Source organism: Mustela nigripes, chromosome 2, assembly GCF_022355385.1.
Source record: "Mustela nigripes isolate SB6536 chromosome 2, MUSNIG.SB6536, whole genome shotgun sequence".
Lineage (NCBI taxonomy): Eukaryota > Metazoa > Chordata > Mammalia > Carnivora > Mustelidae > Mustela > Mustela nigripes.
In genome coordinates, this window is record NC_081558.1 from 94,795,483 (window position 1) to 94,815,503 (window position 20,021).

At 36.7% G+C, this 20,021-nt stretch overlaps 1 protein-coding gene across 12 annotated transcripts in view; it reads right to left on the reverse strand.

Moving 5' to 3' along the window:
* CEP70 (centrosomal protein 70) overlaps window positions 1–20,021 on the reverse strand; it is a 126,742-nt gene that overhangs the window by 43,962 nt on the left and 62,759 nt on the right. For all 12 annotated transcript variants that reach the window (XM_059391018.1, XM_059391016.1, XM_059391013.1 and 9 more), the window contains 5 exons: window positions 19,450–19,619; window positions 13,105–13,161; window positions 7,739–7,826; window positions 7,557–7,645; window positions 6,425–6,499 (listed from right to left, as the gene is read on the reverse strand). In XM_059391018.1, the coding sequence (XP_059247001.1) occupies window positions 6,425–6,499; window positions 7,557–7,645; window positions 7,739–7,826; window positions 13,105–13,161; window positions 19,450–19,619 (479 nt within the window). The remainder of the gene's footprint in view (window positions 1–6,424; window positions 6,500–7,556; window positions 7,646–7,738; window positions 7,827–13,104; window positions 13,162–19,449; window positions 19,620–20,021) is intronic.

The following is a 20,021-nucleotide window of genomic DNA, read 5'->3' on the forward strand; positions in this document are numbered from 1 at the left end:
CTGAGCCACCCAGGTGTCCCTCACAATCCATTTTCCACCTCACTTCCCATCTCTTTACCAAATTCATATACTTTACAGTTTGGATGATGGCAGTGCCAGGAGCATATTATCTAAAATACAAACAGGAGATAGAAAAGCCAATATGCTCTCTAATGGGAATACAAGTAAACTGATATACCTGAACTTAAGTGTTAGTTAACCGTTCAGTCAGGTTAACTGATCATTGAAACTGTTTGCAGATCTGATTAATACATATTATGCTATGGATATACAACATTTAGCTATAAGTATAGTAAGCTAAATATAAAATTGCATGTAAAACTTACAGTCACTCTGGGAAATGATATGTGATTCAATTAACTAGATGAATAAAGACATACCCTCATTTAATAATGACAATAATCAACTTCTATAGAGAATGTTCTCAATAAATACAATTATCTTCATCATCAGTTTCCTGAGACCATGACCCGAGCTGAAGGCAGTGGCTTAACCCACTGAGCCACCCAGGCACCCCTATTTTAAGGAAGTTTAAAATGAGAGGCTGCACCCTAGGGTCCCTCCTTGACTCTCACCATTAGACTCCAGGCTGGAGGCAAGTTACCCTTCTTCCCTTACCTGTTTTAACCTCAGCTTCTTCAGCCTGGAGTTGGATTCATTTCCATCTTCATAGTCTTGACATTCTCAAGCCAATATTTCTGCTCTGTGGTCTGTGCATTTTTAATATCCCCTGAGGCAACCTATAGACCTACTAGGGCTATCTAACTTACCTCCTGAGGGACTGCCTGGTGGTTGTTCTCTGGTTACAAGCTGCACCAATTTTATATAGACTGGTTTCTAACACTGCTTTTCTCTTGAGCTCTGTTATTTTTACCTGTGTGGTTTTGCAGAATACAAAGTTTTCAGGAATATTGGGCTTTGGCTGATATTTATTATGAGAACAGGCAAACCAAAGGTCAATATCCCATGAATGCCTAGCTTTCACTAATCCTCATCTTCTGTTAACTTAGAAAAACAATGAGATTAAATGTATACATGTTGTCAACCAAGAAGGAATTGACTGAAAATTTAAACAAACAGATACTAATCTGGGCAATTAGAATTGGATTTTGGGAGACAGATTCAGGTAGAAACCTGAATTGTGCTTTGAGGGAGACAGAGAGGAGGCAGAATTATAAAGGTAAAAGCTAATGAGTGCCATTCTCATTTAGGTCCTCTGTGCAGAACTGATTGAAACTAGGTTAACTGGCTTGAGTTAATTTAATATGCATATGAAGTATTGAAACTTGCCAAAATACAAATCTCATTGGTTCCTTTTGAAGTATAGAATGTGAACAGTTTAGGTGTCCTGGTGAGGAGGAAGTTAGATCCAGAAACAGCTGGCTGAAAAATTTTTTTTCTAATTATTTTATTTTATTAATATAATGTATTATTTGCCCCATTATTTGACTCCATTCTGGAGATGAGAAACAAATTGAAAGATGGAATGCCAATTTTGTTTTTAAAAATCCTGCTAGGAGCGCCTGGGTGGCTCAGTGGGTTAAGCCTCTGCCTTCGGCTCAGGTCATGATCTCAGGGTCCTGGGATAGAGCCCCGCATGGGGTTCTCTGCTTGGCAGGGAGCCTGCGTCCCCCTACCTCTTCTGCCTGCCTCTCTGCCTACTTGTTATCTCTGTCAAATAAATAAATAAAATCTTTTTTTAAAAAAAGTCCTGCTTTTTGGGGCACCTGGGTGGCTCGGTTGGCTAAGTGTCTGCCTTCAACTCAGGTCATAATCCAAGGGTCCTGGGGTCAGGTCCCACATTGCCCGCATAAGTCTCCCTGCTCAGTGGGAAGCCTGCTTCTCTCTCTCCCTCTGCTGCCTCCCAATGCTTGTGCTCTCTTGCTCTCTCTGCCAAATAAATAAAAAATCTTTAAAAAACACCACTTACTTTGTTTTGCCACAAAGATACAAAACACATATATATCCACCAATGTGAGCCTCTCAAAGTTGTATATTCCTTGAATCTTTTTCTCCACATTCCTAGGACTTTTTATATGATTAGGATGAAAAGAAGGGTGGTTCCCTTCAATCTATCAACTCCAATGCTACAACTCTAAAGGCTACTGTTTCTTTAGAAAAGTAGTCTAGCTCCAGGCCAAAATCCCACACTGTACCTTTCAGGCCCAAACCAGATGATTAGAAAGGCTTTGCCTAGAAAGCCTCATGGGGGAAAGTTGCTTTCCTACATCAGTCTTGGAATACAGTCTATGCACTGCACTCTCTGGAGGGAGTTGCTGTCGAGAACTCAGCCCCCCTTATCCCTCCCTTTCCTTGCAACACCCAGGCCAGCATTACCAGTCCAGGTGCCTCCATCCTGAGGCCTCTTTATTGGGGTGACCCTGATTGAGGGACTTGCCACTTCTCCTTATGGGGTGGGGGCAGTCTTAACTAACCTACTTTTCTCCACTCTGAGGAAGTATTTTCCACTCCCAGGCCTGCACTAGGTCCATGAAACAGCAGGAGTCTTTTGTGCAGGGCTCCTAGGCAGTGAGATGTTTCCTCCTACCAGTGCTGCATGTCATTCACTGACCCTTCCCTTGTGCCATTCCACAGAGAAAAATCGAATACTAAAAATGGAATACTTTTTGGCTGCTTATACTGTTGTAGTAAGTGAATAAAGCCATGATTGTTTATTTCAGTTTGGTTCACTGTCCTAACCACCTTACCATACATCAACTCAACACTAGAGTGACAGGATTATGATTCTGTTTTTGCCTACCAAATATAAATATCACTGAAATTAAATGAGATTAGTGTAATACCTTTTTTTTTTTAACTGGCAGACCTATTTGATCACCTCCTAATAATCAACCCGTTTTTATATTAATTCAAACAAGAAAGTTCATTTTTTCCATGTCAAATAGACTCATTTGATAGTGAAGGTGGTTGGTGGAAAGGCAACCAATCTAAAGAAAAAAAATTGAATTCTCTCGGGTTCTAAATGGGAGAGAGAGAGCCTTTTCCCTCCTCTTCTTGTAGCATTTTCTTTGGAAAACTTGCAGCTATAAATCTTTCTCTATGTCTTTGAGAAGTATATAAACCTTTCTAAGATTTAAATAAGCCTCTTGCCAAGTTACATCCCAGGAATGTCTTTCTTTGTAGGAGCCTTTGAACCACATTTTGAAATGTAGGTATCTCTCTGCGGCAGTTTAGTCTAGGCTCCTGGCTCTAGGTTGTACCTTGCTGCTTATCATAAAAAAACATGGGAAGCTTTACTTTTCCTTAGGATAAAGACAAAATTCATATACAATATATGTAATCAATTGTACATGCCTGTCTATATAAAAGAATGAGATTTCTTTCTGGCTTTGTAATCGCTTCAGCAGACTGCCTATAATGTACATCACAGTCTGGCTAGATGTTAATCAGTAATAAAACTTTTTTTCTATATATATGGAGAGGATTCACTGGACTGACAGGATATTTTTAGTTATTTGCCCAACATTTAGTTCTTGAATTCTCTAACATTTACATTCTTTAAAGAGAACACAGTAGTTCTTTAAAAATTATTTTGTCTCTGCCATTGCAGAAAATAAAAATTTGAGAAATTTTACCTTAAAAAAATGTTTTTCATCAGGTGTTTTGTTGGTTCTAATTAGTATGATGACTAAGAGTTTGAGCTTTGGAGTCAGAATGACTGGGTACAGATCTAATTTCTTTCCAAGTTCTTCCACATACCATCTGTGTGATGTAGGCAATTTATCTAACATTCCTAATTCCCTGTTTCACATCTAGATTCTACAAAACTTCCAAACCTAAAAAAAAAAAATTATTAATTTTTTAAATTCCAAATTTAAATTTCTAAAGCACAATTAATTTCTTCAAAATTCAATAGAAAAATGCAGCAGGGATTAATCCTAAATCATAATTTTAAAGGCTAATCATGAAAAGTCAATCTAAAGACAACCCAAAATGAACAACAAAGACATATACAGTCAATTCTTGTTATTTGTGGTAGTTATGTTCTATAAAGTCACCATAAACACTGAATTATCAAAGACTGAGCCATTGCTCCCAGGGTTAATACAGAGTTGGCTTCCTACATGCAGCTGGTGACACTTCCCTCAACTGATCAATATATAAACTTGTTTTATGTGTGTCCATGTTTAAAAACACCTTATTTGATATTGTTATTCATTAACATTGAACTCAAAACTAATAGCACTAAAACTCATGCCTATATGGCATTTATCTAGCACATGTATTTTCTCTATAAGCCATATCACAGCCTTCTTCCCACCCAGGAAAGGACACTAGACTATGCTTAGTGGCCATCATGAAGAAATCACCAAAAAAAGTGCAAAAATACAAAGAAACAAGCAAAAAAGTGGTAATATGAAAACAACAAGGATGCTTGTTCAGAGTTAAAAGAACTGAAACAAGAGGACAGAGCATCACCTTGTTCAACAGCAGGAAATGTGTATTGGGGCATGTCCTCTCATGATCATGAAAGTGCTACAACAACTGATTTGAGGGTTAAAAATAAATTTTAGCAGGTAGGCAAGTTCACAAATATGAAATCTATGAATAAAGAAGACTGACTACCTATCTCTATGTATACATAGGTGTACATACGTAAGTGTGTGTGTGTGTGTGTGTGTGTGTGTGTGTGTGTGTCTTCGCTAATATATTTGCCTTCAGGTGAGTAAAATTCCTTTGAAGAGGATCAGGACATGTCACTCCATAATATGCCATTTGACATATGAAATGTTTTAAGTCAAAGGACTTTGAGACATGGCAGATGCAGGAGAGACTCTCTGACCTCCTCCTCTCCTAAGCAGATCTTAAGACCCTCATGTAATAGGGGCCCTCCAATACAGCTAAAGGAGCATTTTTATCTCTGCAGACAGAGGAACTCCAAGAAAGAATCTGAGTTCCCCCCAGTATACTTAGCTCATGCCCTTTTGTCCTATCATGTTTTTCTACAATTTCCCACTCTTCAACAGAAGTAGTTTAAGAAGAAGGTTCAGGCTTAACTAGGCTTAACTGTTTCTTTAGGCCTTCATTTCCTTATGAATACCTTCATATAGTCACATATAACATCTATCATCTATCCACACCTCCTCTTCTTACCTCCCTACCTCCTCCTTTTCCCAATTGCTTCTCAATCAATTTTCCTATCTCATTTAGACATGAAGAACTATCTAGCTATTCAGGCTTAAAACTTAGAGGAATCTTGATTTTACCCCCCTGAGCTGCTATATCCAATCCATCACCAAGTCCTATCAGCTCTACCTCCAATATTCCAAAGACTTCTCACCTCTGCCACTACTGCCCCTTGTGACCATGTCACTTCTTGTCCAAACTCACACAATAGCAACTCTCATACTATTTCACACTTAGTACTTACACTACATCAAAATAATCTTATTTTTTTCATTGTCCTTCTCCCCTCATGTAATCTCCATGAGGGCAGGGACCATTTCTATTTGGCTAATCATGCAATTTCAGTACCCAAAATGCCAAGCAAATAGCAGGAAGTACTAAAGATACCCAAAATATTAAGGAATAAGTAGGAAGGGAAAAATATTAAGTGAACTAATGAATGCAACCTTTCCAAACCTTCCATTTTTCTTTTCTTTTTTAGTTCTCTTTCTATACTATCTTAATTTAACTCAGTATGTTAAACCTTGGATGTCCAGAATATTTGCCTTTCACTGTGGCATGTGTTGCCATGGGAAGGAAGAAACATAGTTGTCAATGAAAATTGAAATAACTTAGGCTAATACAACTGACTTAATACAGCTAATGCATATATTAACTAATACAGTTTTCAAAATATCTCCTCCCAGTGCTCCCTACACTACCTCTTCTGGTCCCACTCCCTTAAATGAAAGAGTATACCTGGACAATCTTCAGAAAATACTAACACTATTTAGGACCAACTTTTTCAAACTCCTCTGAGACTGTGCCTTTCAAAATCAAGAAAAGCACAAGTAAATACTTTTATGTGAATGTGAATGGCTGTGAATGGTTCACTGCATTCATTCTAATACTTTTAAAGTGTGATGAGCCTGTGTATTATTCAGGTCACAACTAGCACCAAGAAAAATTGGGGACCTGTCATGTCTAATTTCAATGATTCACTTTGCAATTCCACTATGGTTTCCAAAGACAATTTTCTAGTTAAAATCTTTGCCCTTATTACATCAGATAAATGCCTTTTTTTGTTCTTAAGATAAATATATAGCTGAATCCAACACAGTAGAAACTGTTTTTAAACTCTAGAACCAGAAATACCTTTTATGTCATTTCCCCCCCTTCAGTCTGGTAATTTCAAACAAAGGCCACTATGAGGAAAGCATGAAGTAAACTTACAGGTAATAAAAATAATAAGATACTAAACTATAATGAATCTGTAACTTTGGTAAAATATAATTACTTGATGTTTTTCTTAAGGGCTTTCTCCAGTTTCTTCACCTGTTGTTTATAAAGTCTTAATTCATGCTGTGTGGGCCTGTAGAAAATAAATCACATTAAGCACATTCAGTTTATTGAATAAAACCATAAATATATTTCATCATGTTATTTGTCACAAATGCTTATTAAAAATCTTAAAATATTCCATGACTGCCAGTGAGGTGTTTATTGGCCACTGAATTTCTCCTTCCATGTATTTCCTGTTCAAAACTTTTTACCCATTTGGTTTGTTGTCAATCTGTTACTTGCTTTTATAGTGAAATATTTCAAATGTACAGACAAGAAGAGAGAATAGTAAAATAAATAATGGTGTACCCACTACTCAGCTTCACCAAAGTTAAATATTGACAGATTTGTTTCAAATCTTAACTGAAACATTATACATATAGTTAAAACTCCACGTGTGTCCTGTTTAGTTAACCACTATCCCAAATTCACTGCTCATTATTCCCATGCATGGTTTAAAATTTTTACTATGTATTTATATAGACATAAACTTTTGGTATCAGTTTCCTCTCCATTTAAATATAATCCTTATGAGAACAAGTTATTTATTTTGGTCATTATATTATAACCGAGCATAGGACAGTATCTAACTTGTAAGAGGTATTCAACAAACACTTGTCAAATGAAGAAAATCTTAATGTTCATCCCTTGTTATTCCCTGCCAACATGCAGAACATCATCCTTTTGTGGTGGCATGCTATATATATATATATATACTCCTTTTTGTATGACATTTAAACTTTTTAGTTTTCTTTTCCTCTCATGACACAGAGGTAAGATATTAAGACATTCTAAAGAAATTTGGGAATAGGAAACCTGCTGATATAAATCTGAATCTATTCTGCGTTCCTACCCAGTTTTATCTTTTCCATGTGAGCTCCTATGTTCTCACTTCCCTTGCCTACCTACATGCGTTTTTGTTCCTTCCATCATATGAAATACAACTAACTAAAATGAGTGTAAAAAAGTATGACATTTCTAAGATTAGTTTCATGGTAAAGGAGTTGGAAAGATTCACTTAACACCCCAAATTCCAGTATGTGTTTACTTTCCAAAAGTTAAATAGAAATTACTTAAGTTTCTCTGACCTGGTTTCTAAATCTTTTTGGAGATTCAGCTTTTCACTTAAAAGTGCATCAATCTTGGATTTCGATTCCTTGAGTTGATTCTGTAATGACTTCAACACATTTCATAGAAAAATAGTTAACTTTCCTAGATTATTGTTTTACTTTATACAAAAAAGTAATTATTAGTCAAGTAGTCCCCATACCATTAGAAGGCCTTTATAAGTTGGTGAGGCATCTAAACTTCTATAGTCCTTTTCTTCCTCTGACAGACTTTCATTTTCTTTATATTGCCTGTGAAAAGATATGCAATGTGTACTTATGAAAAACCTATCTTCAAAGGAAAAAATACAGCTAACAAAAATCAACCCAATAAGTGTTTGATAACCTAAACATGAATTAAATTTAAGCCAAATTTCTTACTTGTTCTCAGAGAGAACGGTATTAGAACATACTACTACCCAGTATTACAGTACATTTCACAGTACAGTACAGTTCACTATCACCTTTAATTAAAACATAAGATCCATGTGGACTAAAACTTTATTTTGTTTACCATTGCATCTCACTGCCTAGAAGAGTATGGGGTATAAAGGGGGTGAAAAAAACACTTCTTGAATGAATAAAGAAACAAAGCATACTGTTTTTACTTTATAGTACTTTTAGGTCACCAAAAAACCTATACAAAAAAAAAAAAAAAAAAAAAGAGAGAGTATGAGTGGATGAGGCAACAGATTTAATAGTCCCAGTTCAAGACTTGACACTGTTAACCTGATGCTATTTGAATAGGTCAATCTCTCTGAATTTGTCTTCTGTCAGAGAAGATCTATCACATCTATCTCACAGGACCGGTGTTAAAAGTAAATAAAAGATATTAAAGCACTCATGTCTAGGAAGTCAGAAGTGAACTTCAAAAATCACCTGCTTCCATTATCCAAGATCATTTTTAAAATTTCTATCTAAAGAGAAAGATGGAATTAAACAAGGGAGCTTCACCTAACTACTAATTCACTGCATAACCATTTTCCCTGTGTTAATTTTTCAAGTGTCTCTGACATCTCAGAAGAAAATGTGAGCCTAATAGGTTTCATTCCTATGTTACTTTCCTTGGCTCTTCAATCATATCCACCAAGTCAGGGAAATACTAACAGAAATAACTAGCAATATATTTCATGTAATCTATATTGATGTAGTAACACTGGGTAAAAAAATAATAATAATAATAAATTACATAGCTGAAAACCCATCATATGAAAAGGTACTTTCCCTCTTTTTCAGAGATTATAGCACATTTGCAGTTTTCTAAGACTTCCAATTGGTTAACCCATGTATTCACATTTCTAGTGCCTTGATTGCTGCTTCCTTTCCTTTCCGAGTTTGCTCATGTGTAAGGACAGAAAGTAATACCAGTTTGTAGTATGCAGAAACTCCCTTCACAAGTCCCTCTGGAAGTTTCCCCAAACCTGTGCCCTCAATTAGAGCCCCCAAATAGTGTACCATAGGTGTGCTGTGCAAAATAGCTATGGCAACATATTCATCCTCCTCAGGCCTCAGGACAACTGGGCAGGGCTTAGGGTGGGCAGAGTTCTTGAACCAGGTGCTTCCAATTACAGTTCTGTATATACCCCCAATGAGGTATACAAACAGCAATATTTGTGTTTCATAGTGAGAAAAACGTCAGACAACACTGTGCTTGATAAATAAATGTTAAGCAGGGGCTTTTGCCCCATCTGTCTTCTTCCCTTGGCCTTGTTCCCCTAGCTCTACAGATACATACCTCCTTCTCCTGTGTTTCCTGTGAATCCTAAGTAGGCAAATCCCTCATTTTCTCTGTTTCAGCTCTTTTATTTCTCAACTCTTTCATCTCCTTTTCTTCAGTAATGTAATACTTAACAATTATTTCTTGTTTTTACACTACTCCCGCTCCTGATAATAATACCCTATTTATAGATCTCAAAATCCACCTTGAAGTTGCTACAATCGATCAAGTTCATACTCTTAGAAAGGAGACTACTGGAGTCTATAAGGTCAATGAACCCTGAAAAGCCCTCTCCTTTGGAGAATTTTCATTGCAGCAAAGTATAAATGACTTCTAATTTTTTCCATCTGTAGGATTATTTATACTGCAGCTCCAATTTTCTTCCTATCTCCTTCTCCCTTAATGAGAGACTTTCAAGCCAAATATCTGGTCTGAGCAACGTTTTTATAAGCCAAACTATCCCACTTCAGCTCAGTGATGACAGGATTGCTAAGTGAAAAGGGAATTCCTTTCCACCAAGCTTCTCATTACTCAACCCTGGATTTTTTTTTTTTTAAGATTTTATTTATTTATTTGATAGAGATCACAAGCAGGCAGAGAGGCAGGCAGAGAGAGGAAGGGAAGCAGGCTCCCCGCTGAGCAGAGAGCCTGATGTGAGGCTTGATCCCAGGACCCTGGGATCATGACCTGAGTAGAAGGCAGAGGCTTTAACCCACTGAGCCACCCAGGTGCCCCTCAACCCTGGATTTTTACTACAAATTCTTGATAACCAAATTCAACAATCCCCAAAATGGACTCAATCCTTCTATCATTTCTAGTCAGAGAACCCCAGTTTGTACCTCAGAAGCAACTTCTCATACTATATCCCACATGACAGATTTCAAATGATGGCTATGCTAAATCTTCTCTTACTAAAAATCCCAAACTCTCATCATGTATCAAGTCAGCAATCAGCAAGCTGCTGCCTGTGGGCTACATGCAGGCTGTGGATTTTTGTAATTAGATTTTTACAGAATACAGCCCTGCCAATTCATTTACTTATCATCTGTGGCTGGCTTTGTGCTACAAGAGGAAGGCTGAAGAGTTGTGAGACTATACAGCCTAAAATGTCTATAATACTCACTGTCTGGCCCATTACAGAATAGTTTGCAAACACCTAAATCTAGATTAGAATCTACTACAGACATGGCCCAAAGGTTGCAACTGAAATTCAGTTTGGACCATATAATATTTTTGCTTTTTCTTTTTTTAAATTTTAATGACTACAGTTGACAATACAGTGTTATATTAGTTTCAGGTGTATAACACAGTGATTCAGCTTCTCTGTAAATTTATGTTCACAATGTAGCTACCGTCTATCATCATACACTATTACAATGTCATTGACTATATTCCCTACACCTTCCCTATTATTCACATGACTTACTCATTCCATAACTGGAAATCTCCCCTCCCTCTCTCCTTACCCACTATGGCCATCTCCCACTCCCCTTCTCTCTGACAACCAACAGTTTATTCCCTGTGGACCATACAATATTTTTAAAATCACGAAGTTAATTGTGAATATTAAAAATCTTATTTATAAATCTCGAAAAACAAGCAAATCTAGCCACACTGAATTCACATTCTTACAAGGTATCGACTGGCTAGAATGTGTAATGGACCAGTTCAGACAGATGGTATACAGCTGTCCAATTTGCCACAGTCCTCACCTAGCCTGCTTCACTCACTTTCATTATTTTCTTGATTGTGTAAGCTTAAGTTTGCAACCTCTCAAGCCATTAAATTCTTCATTTTCCTTCTCTTTACTCTTACACACTATGACTATCCGTTTTAGTGTCAAGTTGGCTAGGCTATGGTGCCTAGCTGTTCAAACGCCAGTCTAATTATTGCTATGAGGTATTTTTTAGACATGATTAACATTTAAATCAACAGACTTTAAGTAAAGGAGAACCTCTCCTAATGTGAGTAGGCCTCATGCAATTAAAGGCCTTAAGAACAAACACTGAGACCCACAAAAAGGAACTCTTCCCTGGTTCTCTAGCCTGCAGGCCTACCTCACAATCACATGAACCAATTCCTTTATATTAAATGTTTTCCTCTCTATAGAAATGTATATTCTATTGGTTCTGTTTCTCTTAAGAATGCTGACTAATCTATATATCTATAACCTCATCACCCAGTTTTTCTGTATTAAAGGAAAAAGTGCCTTCTTCTTTCCAAGGCAAATGATTGCCTTCTCATTCATTTACAGCCTACTTGGTCAAGTATATGAAAGACTGCTCTCTATAGATTACATCTATCTATAACATACCAACAAATCCCCTGAACTCCAGCCAAACTGGTTTAATCACAGTGCCATAAAAACATTCTATACTTTTATATTTATGCACTTTTGCTCAAAATGACTACCTTTTTGCCTTCCTACTTTCTCAAATTTTACTTACCTTTCAAGCTCAAGCAAACCCTCATCTGCTTTGTAAAGGCTTCTCTGTTCATTCCATCCAAACTGTTTGTTCTTGTTCTAAACTCCTACCTATACTGTCTGCACAATTTTTAATAATTACACTATAATGACATTATGTGTATTAGTGTATTTAATCTATTATTTTTCTTAATTATTAATGTGTTTACATTTTATCTCCCTTACTAAATTGTAAAGTCTTAGAAGGGAAGAACCACATCCAAAGCTTTGTCTTATCTCTATAGAATCTAACACCATGCCTATCATCTAAAAGACACAGTTTCATTTGGAATCGGGAGGTCTCTGAAGTTACTTGATAGAATGCTACTTTCTGAACAGAATGAAACAAGGAATTGCTCTATCAATAGTTGTTCTCTTCTTGTCTTCCTTCTCCCCAACATTCTGACTTTTTGTTGGTTGGTTGGTTGGTTTTTTTTTGTTTTGTTTTGTTTTGTTTTTAGAGTCCCCAGGGATCAGCAACCGGCACAACTCTGCCACTGGTCCTGCTGTGTTTCTGGAACGTCATTATTCTAGGGGAGAGAATACAAGAATGTACACCTGACAAAAATGGGGAATTTATCTGTATTGTTTATTATGGTATCCTAAGTACCTAAGACAACATGGCATGAGGTAGGTGCTCAAAAATATTTGTTAAAAGAATTATCCCATCTAGGGGCGCCTGGGTGGCTCAGTGGGTTAAAGCATCTGCCTTCGACTAGGTCGTGATCCCAGGGTCCTGGGATCGAGCCCCACATCGGGCTCTCTGCTCGACAGGGAGCCTGCTTCCCTTCCTCTCTCTGCCTGCCTCTCTGCTTAACTTGTGATCTGTCAAATAAATAAATAAATCTTAAAAAAAAAAAAAAAAAAAAAGAATTATCCCATCTATAAACAATGAAACAAAATAGCTGTTTTAATGACCTGAAAGTAGTTGAGATTATTTGGCCTTAGATATCCCTCAGTTATTTTAGATTAGTCAAAGACCACTATCTTTAATTATGTTGCACTTCGGTAGGCAGCTAGTATAATCCTATGCACTCCATGGATATACTTAGTAACTGTCCAGTAGCTAAATGACAACAGTAGAACAAATTATAATGCTGTGACAAATATTTTAAAATAAATGCAATACATTTTGTTATTAAATATAAATATTTTAAAATAAATGCAATAATACATTTAAACATAAAAATTAAAACAGTCTTCAAAATCGTTACAAAAAAAAAAATTCATAGTTATGTATTAGGTAGATTTCCAAAGCATAGTTAAAGTTTCAGAGGACTATAAAAACTTTTGGTGTGATTCATGACTGGGTAATTAACTTTAAAAATTGTAAACAGGATTAGTCTTACCTTTGTTTATGCAATTTCCTTATTTTACATTCATAGTAATCAATTAGGCAAAGCAACCTAGAAAACAGAAGATAAACTAAATTTTTAAAATGTGATATTGGATCATTTACTATACCATTCTCTTTACATAATTTAAAATTACAGCAATAAAGGATAAATGTTATTTAGTAAGTTTATAAAAAAATTTAAGTGATTTTTGTCAGAAATATTCTACTAAGCCATATATTTTAAAATTTTGATGTATAGATTTTAAAATAATCACTAACATTTTATCAATATATTAAATGAATATCTCCTTTGTCCTAGCAGTTCTATCTCTAGCAACTGCTTCCACAGAAATATTTTCTCAAACTTGTAACAAAATGAACAAAGTTGTTCACTGCACCATTATTTACAAGAGTGGAAACCCAGAAACATTCTAAATGTTATTCAATAATTGTAAAGTGAAATAAATAATGACACATCCACTCTCTGGAAATGACACAATAAGAGTAAAGTAAAATAAATAATGACACATCCACTCAAATAATGTACGTAAATTTGTACGTCCTAATAAAAATTATAAGGAAGAAAAGTAATGTTGCATAGCCAAATGTAGAGTATTACTCCATTTTTTTTTTTAAGACTTTATGTATTTGACAGAGTAGGTGAGCACAAGCAAGGGGACCTGCAGAGAGAGAGAGAGAAGCAGGTTCCCTGGGGCTCAACGTGGGGCTCGAGCCTAAAGCCCTGGGATCCCGACCCAAGCCAAAGGCAGTTGCTTAACCAACTGAGCCACCCAGGTGCCTCTCCACTTTTGTTTTGAAAAGAAATAATTGTATGTGAAGTTGTATTTGTATTGAATAAAAACTCTGTGAGTTCCTAACTGGGGAACAGTAACATAACCTAAGGGAAAATCTTAGTTGTCACATTGACTGGTTGGGGAGGGTGCAAGATGTTAAAAATTTGTCAAAAAACTGACACAATGAACCATCCCACCCAAAATGCCAATGGCACTCCTGTTTTTAAACACTAGGAAAGATACAAACCAAACTATTAAAAGTGATTATCTCTGGAATATGGAAATCAGGAGGGGTAAGCAGATATATTTTACTTAACACACTTTTGTATTGTTTGAACTTTTATAAACAGGTACTGTTTTGTAATTTTAAAAAATCCTCAAAGGAAAAAATAACACTATGTTTTCATATATTATTCTTTTTTTTTTTTTTTAAGATTTTATTTATTTATTTGACAGACAGAGATCACAAGTAGGCAGAGAGGCAGGCAGAGAGCAGGAAGCAGGCTCCCCGCTGAGCAGAGAGCCCTATGCGGAGCTCTCAGAGGAACCTGAGATCATGACCTGAGCCAAAGGCAGAGGCTTTAATCCACTGAGCCACCCAGGCGCCCCACATGTTATTCTTCTTAAAGCAAGATTTTATACTATTTCCCCATCTTGGGAAACTTAATTATTTTTTTCAGAGCTAATTCAACCAATTGTGCTTTAAATATATCAACTTTCTGGATTATTCTTTCTTCATCTCAACACATAAAAGCTCTCATATTATCCTGTAAAAATGCTTTAATTTCCTTTATATTAAATTAAAATCCTTTAATTTCCTTTATATCCTTCACAAACCCTCCCCCCTTACTCCCCACAGCCTTACACTACCATTTCATCTCTATCTTTTCCTTCACAGCAAACTTCATTCATTCTGTTACTAGATACCTTCAATAAACTTTTAGAGAGGACGTAATTGTGTGTCACACTGGGAATTCTGAGCAAGACAGTGAGAAGGCAAACACTGATGAGGAAGCATGTAACACTTCTTATCACCTCCTTCCTGAAATACTTTTGTTCCTTAGTTATCCTGAACGTTAACTTCTCTTCTGCCTACTTTCTTCCCTTATCTGAAATTCTGGAAGTTCTCTGGAGTTTGACCCTTCTAACTGCTGGCCTGATATCTCTACATGGCTGACAAAGGTGCCTAAGCACATGTCCGTAAATGAATTAATCATCTTCCAACCCTCTTCCCCAAACCTAGCTTGAAATCTGGCTATCTTTGACTTCTGTCCTTCTTTCAGAATCTACAGCCAGTTAGTCTCAACAATTCCTGTCTATCTTTCCAGTAGCTCTCCTTTCTTTTGGCCCTACCTAATGCAGGCCTTTGCAATCTCCAATCTTGGCTATTACAAGTGATTATTAACTTGTGTTTCTGTCTCTGGGTTTTTTTCTTTGATCAGAAATTGCCTGGGTGGGGCCGCCTGGGTGGCTCAGTGGGTTAAGCCTCTGCCTTCAGCTCAGGTCATGATCTCAGGGTCCTGGGATAGAGCCCCCGCATCTGGCTCTCTGCTCAGTGGGGAGACTGCTTACCCCCCTCTCTCTGCCTGCTTCTCTGCCTACTTGTGATCCTCTCTCTCTCTGTCAAATAAATAAATAAAATATTTTTTAAAAAAAGAAAAAGCAAAAGAAATTGCCTGGGTGGCTCAGTGGGTTAGGCCTCTGCCTTCAGCTCGGGTTATGATCTCGGGGTCCTGGGATTGAATCCCAAGTTGGGCTCGCTGCTCAGCGGGGAGACTGCTTCCCACCCCACCCCACCCCGCCTGCCTCTCTGCCTACTTGTGATCTTTCTCTGTGTGTAAAATACATAAAAAAAAAAAAAAGAAGAAGAAGAAATTCAGTGGCGGGGGGGGGGGGGCTGGTATATAGTATATATAGTAAGCAGAACCCAAACTCTTCAGCCTGTAGGTTAAGCCCTTCAAAGTCCCAGTACACCTTTCTTTCCATACCGTCTCCTAAAACACTTACCATCATCATCATTTGCACCCTATGTTCCAAAACTCTTTCACTACTTGGACTATTCTCAAATATATTCAGTTTTCCTGTCACTATATTTCTCTAACTAAAATACCTTTCCCTCACCTCTGCCTATTAAAATTCTATAGTTCCTAATAATCTAGTTTATAAGTTATCTCCTTCATGAAGACTTTTTGGTCATCTCCATATCCCTCAAAGTAAATGAATCTCCCCTTCTGTCATGCCCACTTATTATCCTATTTGCCCCATTATTATAGCACATACCACTATCTGCCTTGTATTTTACTTGCCTCAGTGTGTGTCTATCTACCCAGTTAGACTATCAGATCCATATATGGCAGGAAACATGGTTTTACTCAACCGTGTATGTTTTATATTGTTCTTCCCAGTGCCTTTGTAACTTTTAACAATAGCTGCAGTGGTTACAACTCATGTATTTCTAATAATGTTAATTCACAATTTTTAAGTTCTGTTCTCAAACTGAAAATTAGCTATATTAAAAGTCAAATAGAGAGGGGCGCCTGGGTGGCTCAGTGGGTTAAGGCCTCTGCCTTCGGCTCAGGTCATGATCCCGGGATCCTGGTATTGAGCCCTGCATTGGGCTCTCTGCTCGGGGAGCCTGCTCCCCGCCCCCCACCCCACTCTGCCTGCCTCTCTGCCTACTTGTGATCTCCCTCTGTCAAATAAATAAATAAACTCTAAAAAAAAAAAAAATCAAATAGAGAATCTCTAGGTCATCAGACGAATTCACACCTAAATTAGCTTGACTTCATATGGTACATAAGTTCTCTCAATGCTTCTCTTTTACGGACTGTCTGACTCACTCAGATTGGCTGGTTTTTATACTTGTTTTCATTCCCCTTCCTCCATCTCTCTTACTCTCTTATTTAGCCCACTGTAACTGTCTCTCCTTTTTCTTCTTTTTGTTCTTCTTTACTCTTATATTTTCCCCTCTGCTTCTCTCTTTTTGAAATTTATTCACATCTATCTCTATTTTTATGGTATTTTAATTGTAATTTTTAGATTTTTGTCCTTGTTCTTTCCTTCAAAAAGATGAAAATTGGGGGCGCCTGGGTGGCTCAGTGGGTTAAGCCGCTGCCTTCGGCTCAGGTCATGATCTCAGGGTCCTGGGATCGAGTCCCGCATCGGGCTCTCTGCTCAGCAGGGAGCCTGCTTCCCTCTCTCTCTCTCTCTGCCTGCCTCTCCATCTACTTGTGATCTCTCTGTGTCAAATAAATAAATAAAATCTTAAAAAAAAAAAAAAAAGATGAAAATTGGGGTGCCTGGGTGGCTCAGTGAGTTGGGCCTCTGCCTTCGGCTCAGGTCACGGTCTCAGGGTCCTGGGATCGAGCACCCCCTTGGGCTCTCTGCTCAGCAGGAGCCTGCTTCCTTTCCTCTCTCTCTCTACCTGCCTCTCTGCCTAGTTGTGATCTCTGACAAATAAATAAACAAAATCTTTAAAAAAAAAAAAGATGAAAATTACATGTATGTATTCTTTCTTAAATAATTATCAAAATCTATAATCTTGTTTTTAGTTTCTATGAGACCTCATTTATTTTTATAACAAAACAGAAATACCTAGTTAGTAAAGATCCCCACTCCTACTATGTAAATACTTAGTTAGAATGTAATTAGCTTATACTATTAAGTGAAAAAAACATGGTGCTACTTTTTATATAAAAAGGGAAAATATGAATATAATATCCATACTGCTTGTATTTGATAAAAATAAAACTAAACATTTAAAATTACCTGTAATGGAAGGTAAGGAATAGACCCAAGGGGACAGAAATGAAAACACAACTTTTCTGAATATAAATAATTAGTTTTGACTTTGGAATTGTATCAATGTCTTACATACTCAAAAGTAAATGGGGGGCGCCTGGGTGGCTCAGTGGGTTAAAGCCTCTGCCTTCAGCTCAGGTCATGATCCCAGGGTCATGGGATCGAGCCCCGCATCGGGCTCTCTGCTCAGCGGGTAGCCTGCTTCCTCATCTCTCTCTGCCTGCTTCTCTGCCTACTTGTGATCTGTCTGTCAAATAAATAAATAAAATCTTTAAAAAAAAAAAAAAAGTAAATGGAAAATAAAAAAGCAATCCCTAAATATTGAAAACAAATCGAAACCAACTTAACTGAACATTAATTTGGTGACACAAACATACAAAGGAATATTTCAAGATATTTTAGAAAACTGTATCTGCATTCTAGAAAATACTATTAATGTCAAAGATAATTGCAAAGAGATTTAAATTTCATAAAGTAGACTTATTGTTAGCAGTAATTCTGGTCAACTATTTTTATATGTTATATAATAAAGCAAATAAATAGTTACAGGATATTGTTCTTAGGAGTAAGGATTTCTAGTATAAACAGAAAGTTACAAATGTAGAATCAGAGTTTAAACAAAAATCCTGTAATGTTAACTTCAGCTGGAAAAAAATTAATGATTTGTTTCTTCCCAGAAATATACATAATTCCTTGTACTCTTCTAAAAAGTCCTAAATCAATGACAAAACAATAAACATTATATGCATGACAAGCAACCCCAATACCAAACTGTGGTCTCTAAAAACCACTCCTGACTTAAAAAAAAATCTAATTAATTAATCTTATATTTAATTTAGTTAATTTTAATTCTAAATGTTTAGTGTTAGCTTTAACAAATATCTGAATTCATCCCCCAAAAGAGCTCTGGGACAGAAAAAGAAAAAGAAAAAAAAGAAAGAAAAAGCACAGAATGTGCCTTCTGTCTAAAAGAAATCCAGTATCAATGAGGTTGGGTCAAAAGTGTATAATACTAGCATGAAGAAGAATACTAGCATGAAGAAGTTCCAGGAGTTAATAACAACATCTGATAAAAGAGAGGATAGTCACAAACAAACAAAAAATCGTATTGCTTATCACTGGAAATCATAAGGGCATCAACTCCTTACTCCAAAGTGGGAATTAAAATGAAAAAACTAAGCAGTAATTCTACCTTCCCTATAACAAACCACACAATGCAACCAAATAGCCTCTAGTCAATAGGAAAGGTTCTTTTTACAGAATTCCATGGGGGAATGGGGGAAACAAAAGAATTGAAAAATCACCATCTTGCAAAATCATCAGAAGGAACGATGGGGAATTCTATAGTGGAAGGATCAAGGATCAAGGATTTAACCCCCTGAACAATTTTAGCATCCTTAAGAGTAAGTCAACTGGACAATATGTGCCTCCTGACATGTTACAATTAGAAGCCTACATTACCACATATGAAGTATTTTGCCAAAAATATTTTTATCTGAATTTAGTCCTAACTTCCAGTTTAGACACATAGAGGAGACAAAAGAATAAACTAAATGACAAAATAAGGAAGCAAAATATAGCATGAACTTCTCCAGGCCAAATGACAAGTTTCTTCCTTGGAGGAGCATAGAGGTGGGAAAGCAGAGAAGAGGGGGAGGAAGAAGACTCATCCAGTTTATAAGAGATATAACCATTCCCAAGAAAAAAATCTGTTTTAAAAACTGATAATAAATCTACATATCAATTTATGTAGGGAACATTACTGTCGATCCAAGATGGTATGAGGAACTCTTTTGCAGAGATAAGCAAACACTCTGTTTTGAGTGACAATCCGTTCTTCCTCCTCCTTTGTTAATCTATAGATATCCTTTTGCAAAGAAGCGATAGTCTCTTGTTGCTCCATTCGTTTTTTCTTATAGTGTTGACATTTTGCCTGTAAGAAAGTTTTCAAAAAAATATAATTATAATATGTACATGTAGGACATGGTGTCCTAACAATATTGTATAAAAAGCTGTCTTCACAGTTTCTATTGGGATGCTTCAGTTAAGAACTTCAAGAACTGTTTTTATTTTTATTTATTTATTTCTTAATTTTTTATTTTTTATAAACATATATTTTTATCCCCAGGGGTACAGGTCTGTGAATCGCCAGGTTTACACACTTCACAGCACTCACCAAAGCACATACCTTCCCCAATGTCCATAACCCCACCCCCCTTCTCCCAACCCCCTCTCCCCCCAGCAACCCTCAGTTTGTTTTGTGAGATTGAGAGTCACTTATGGTTTGTCTCCCTCCCAATCCCATCTTGTTCCATTGATTCTTCTCCTACCCACT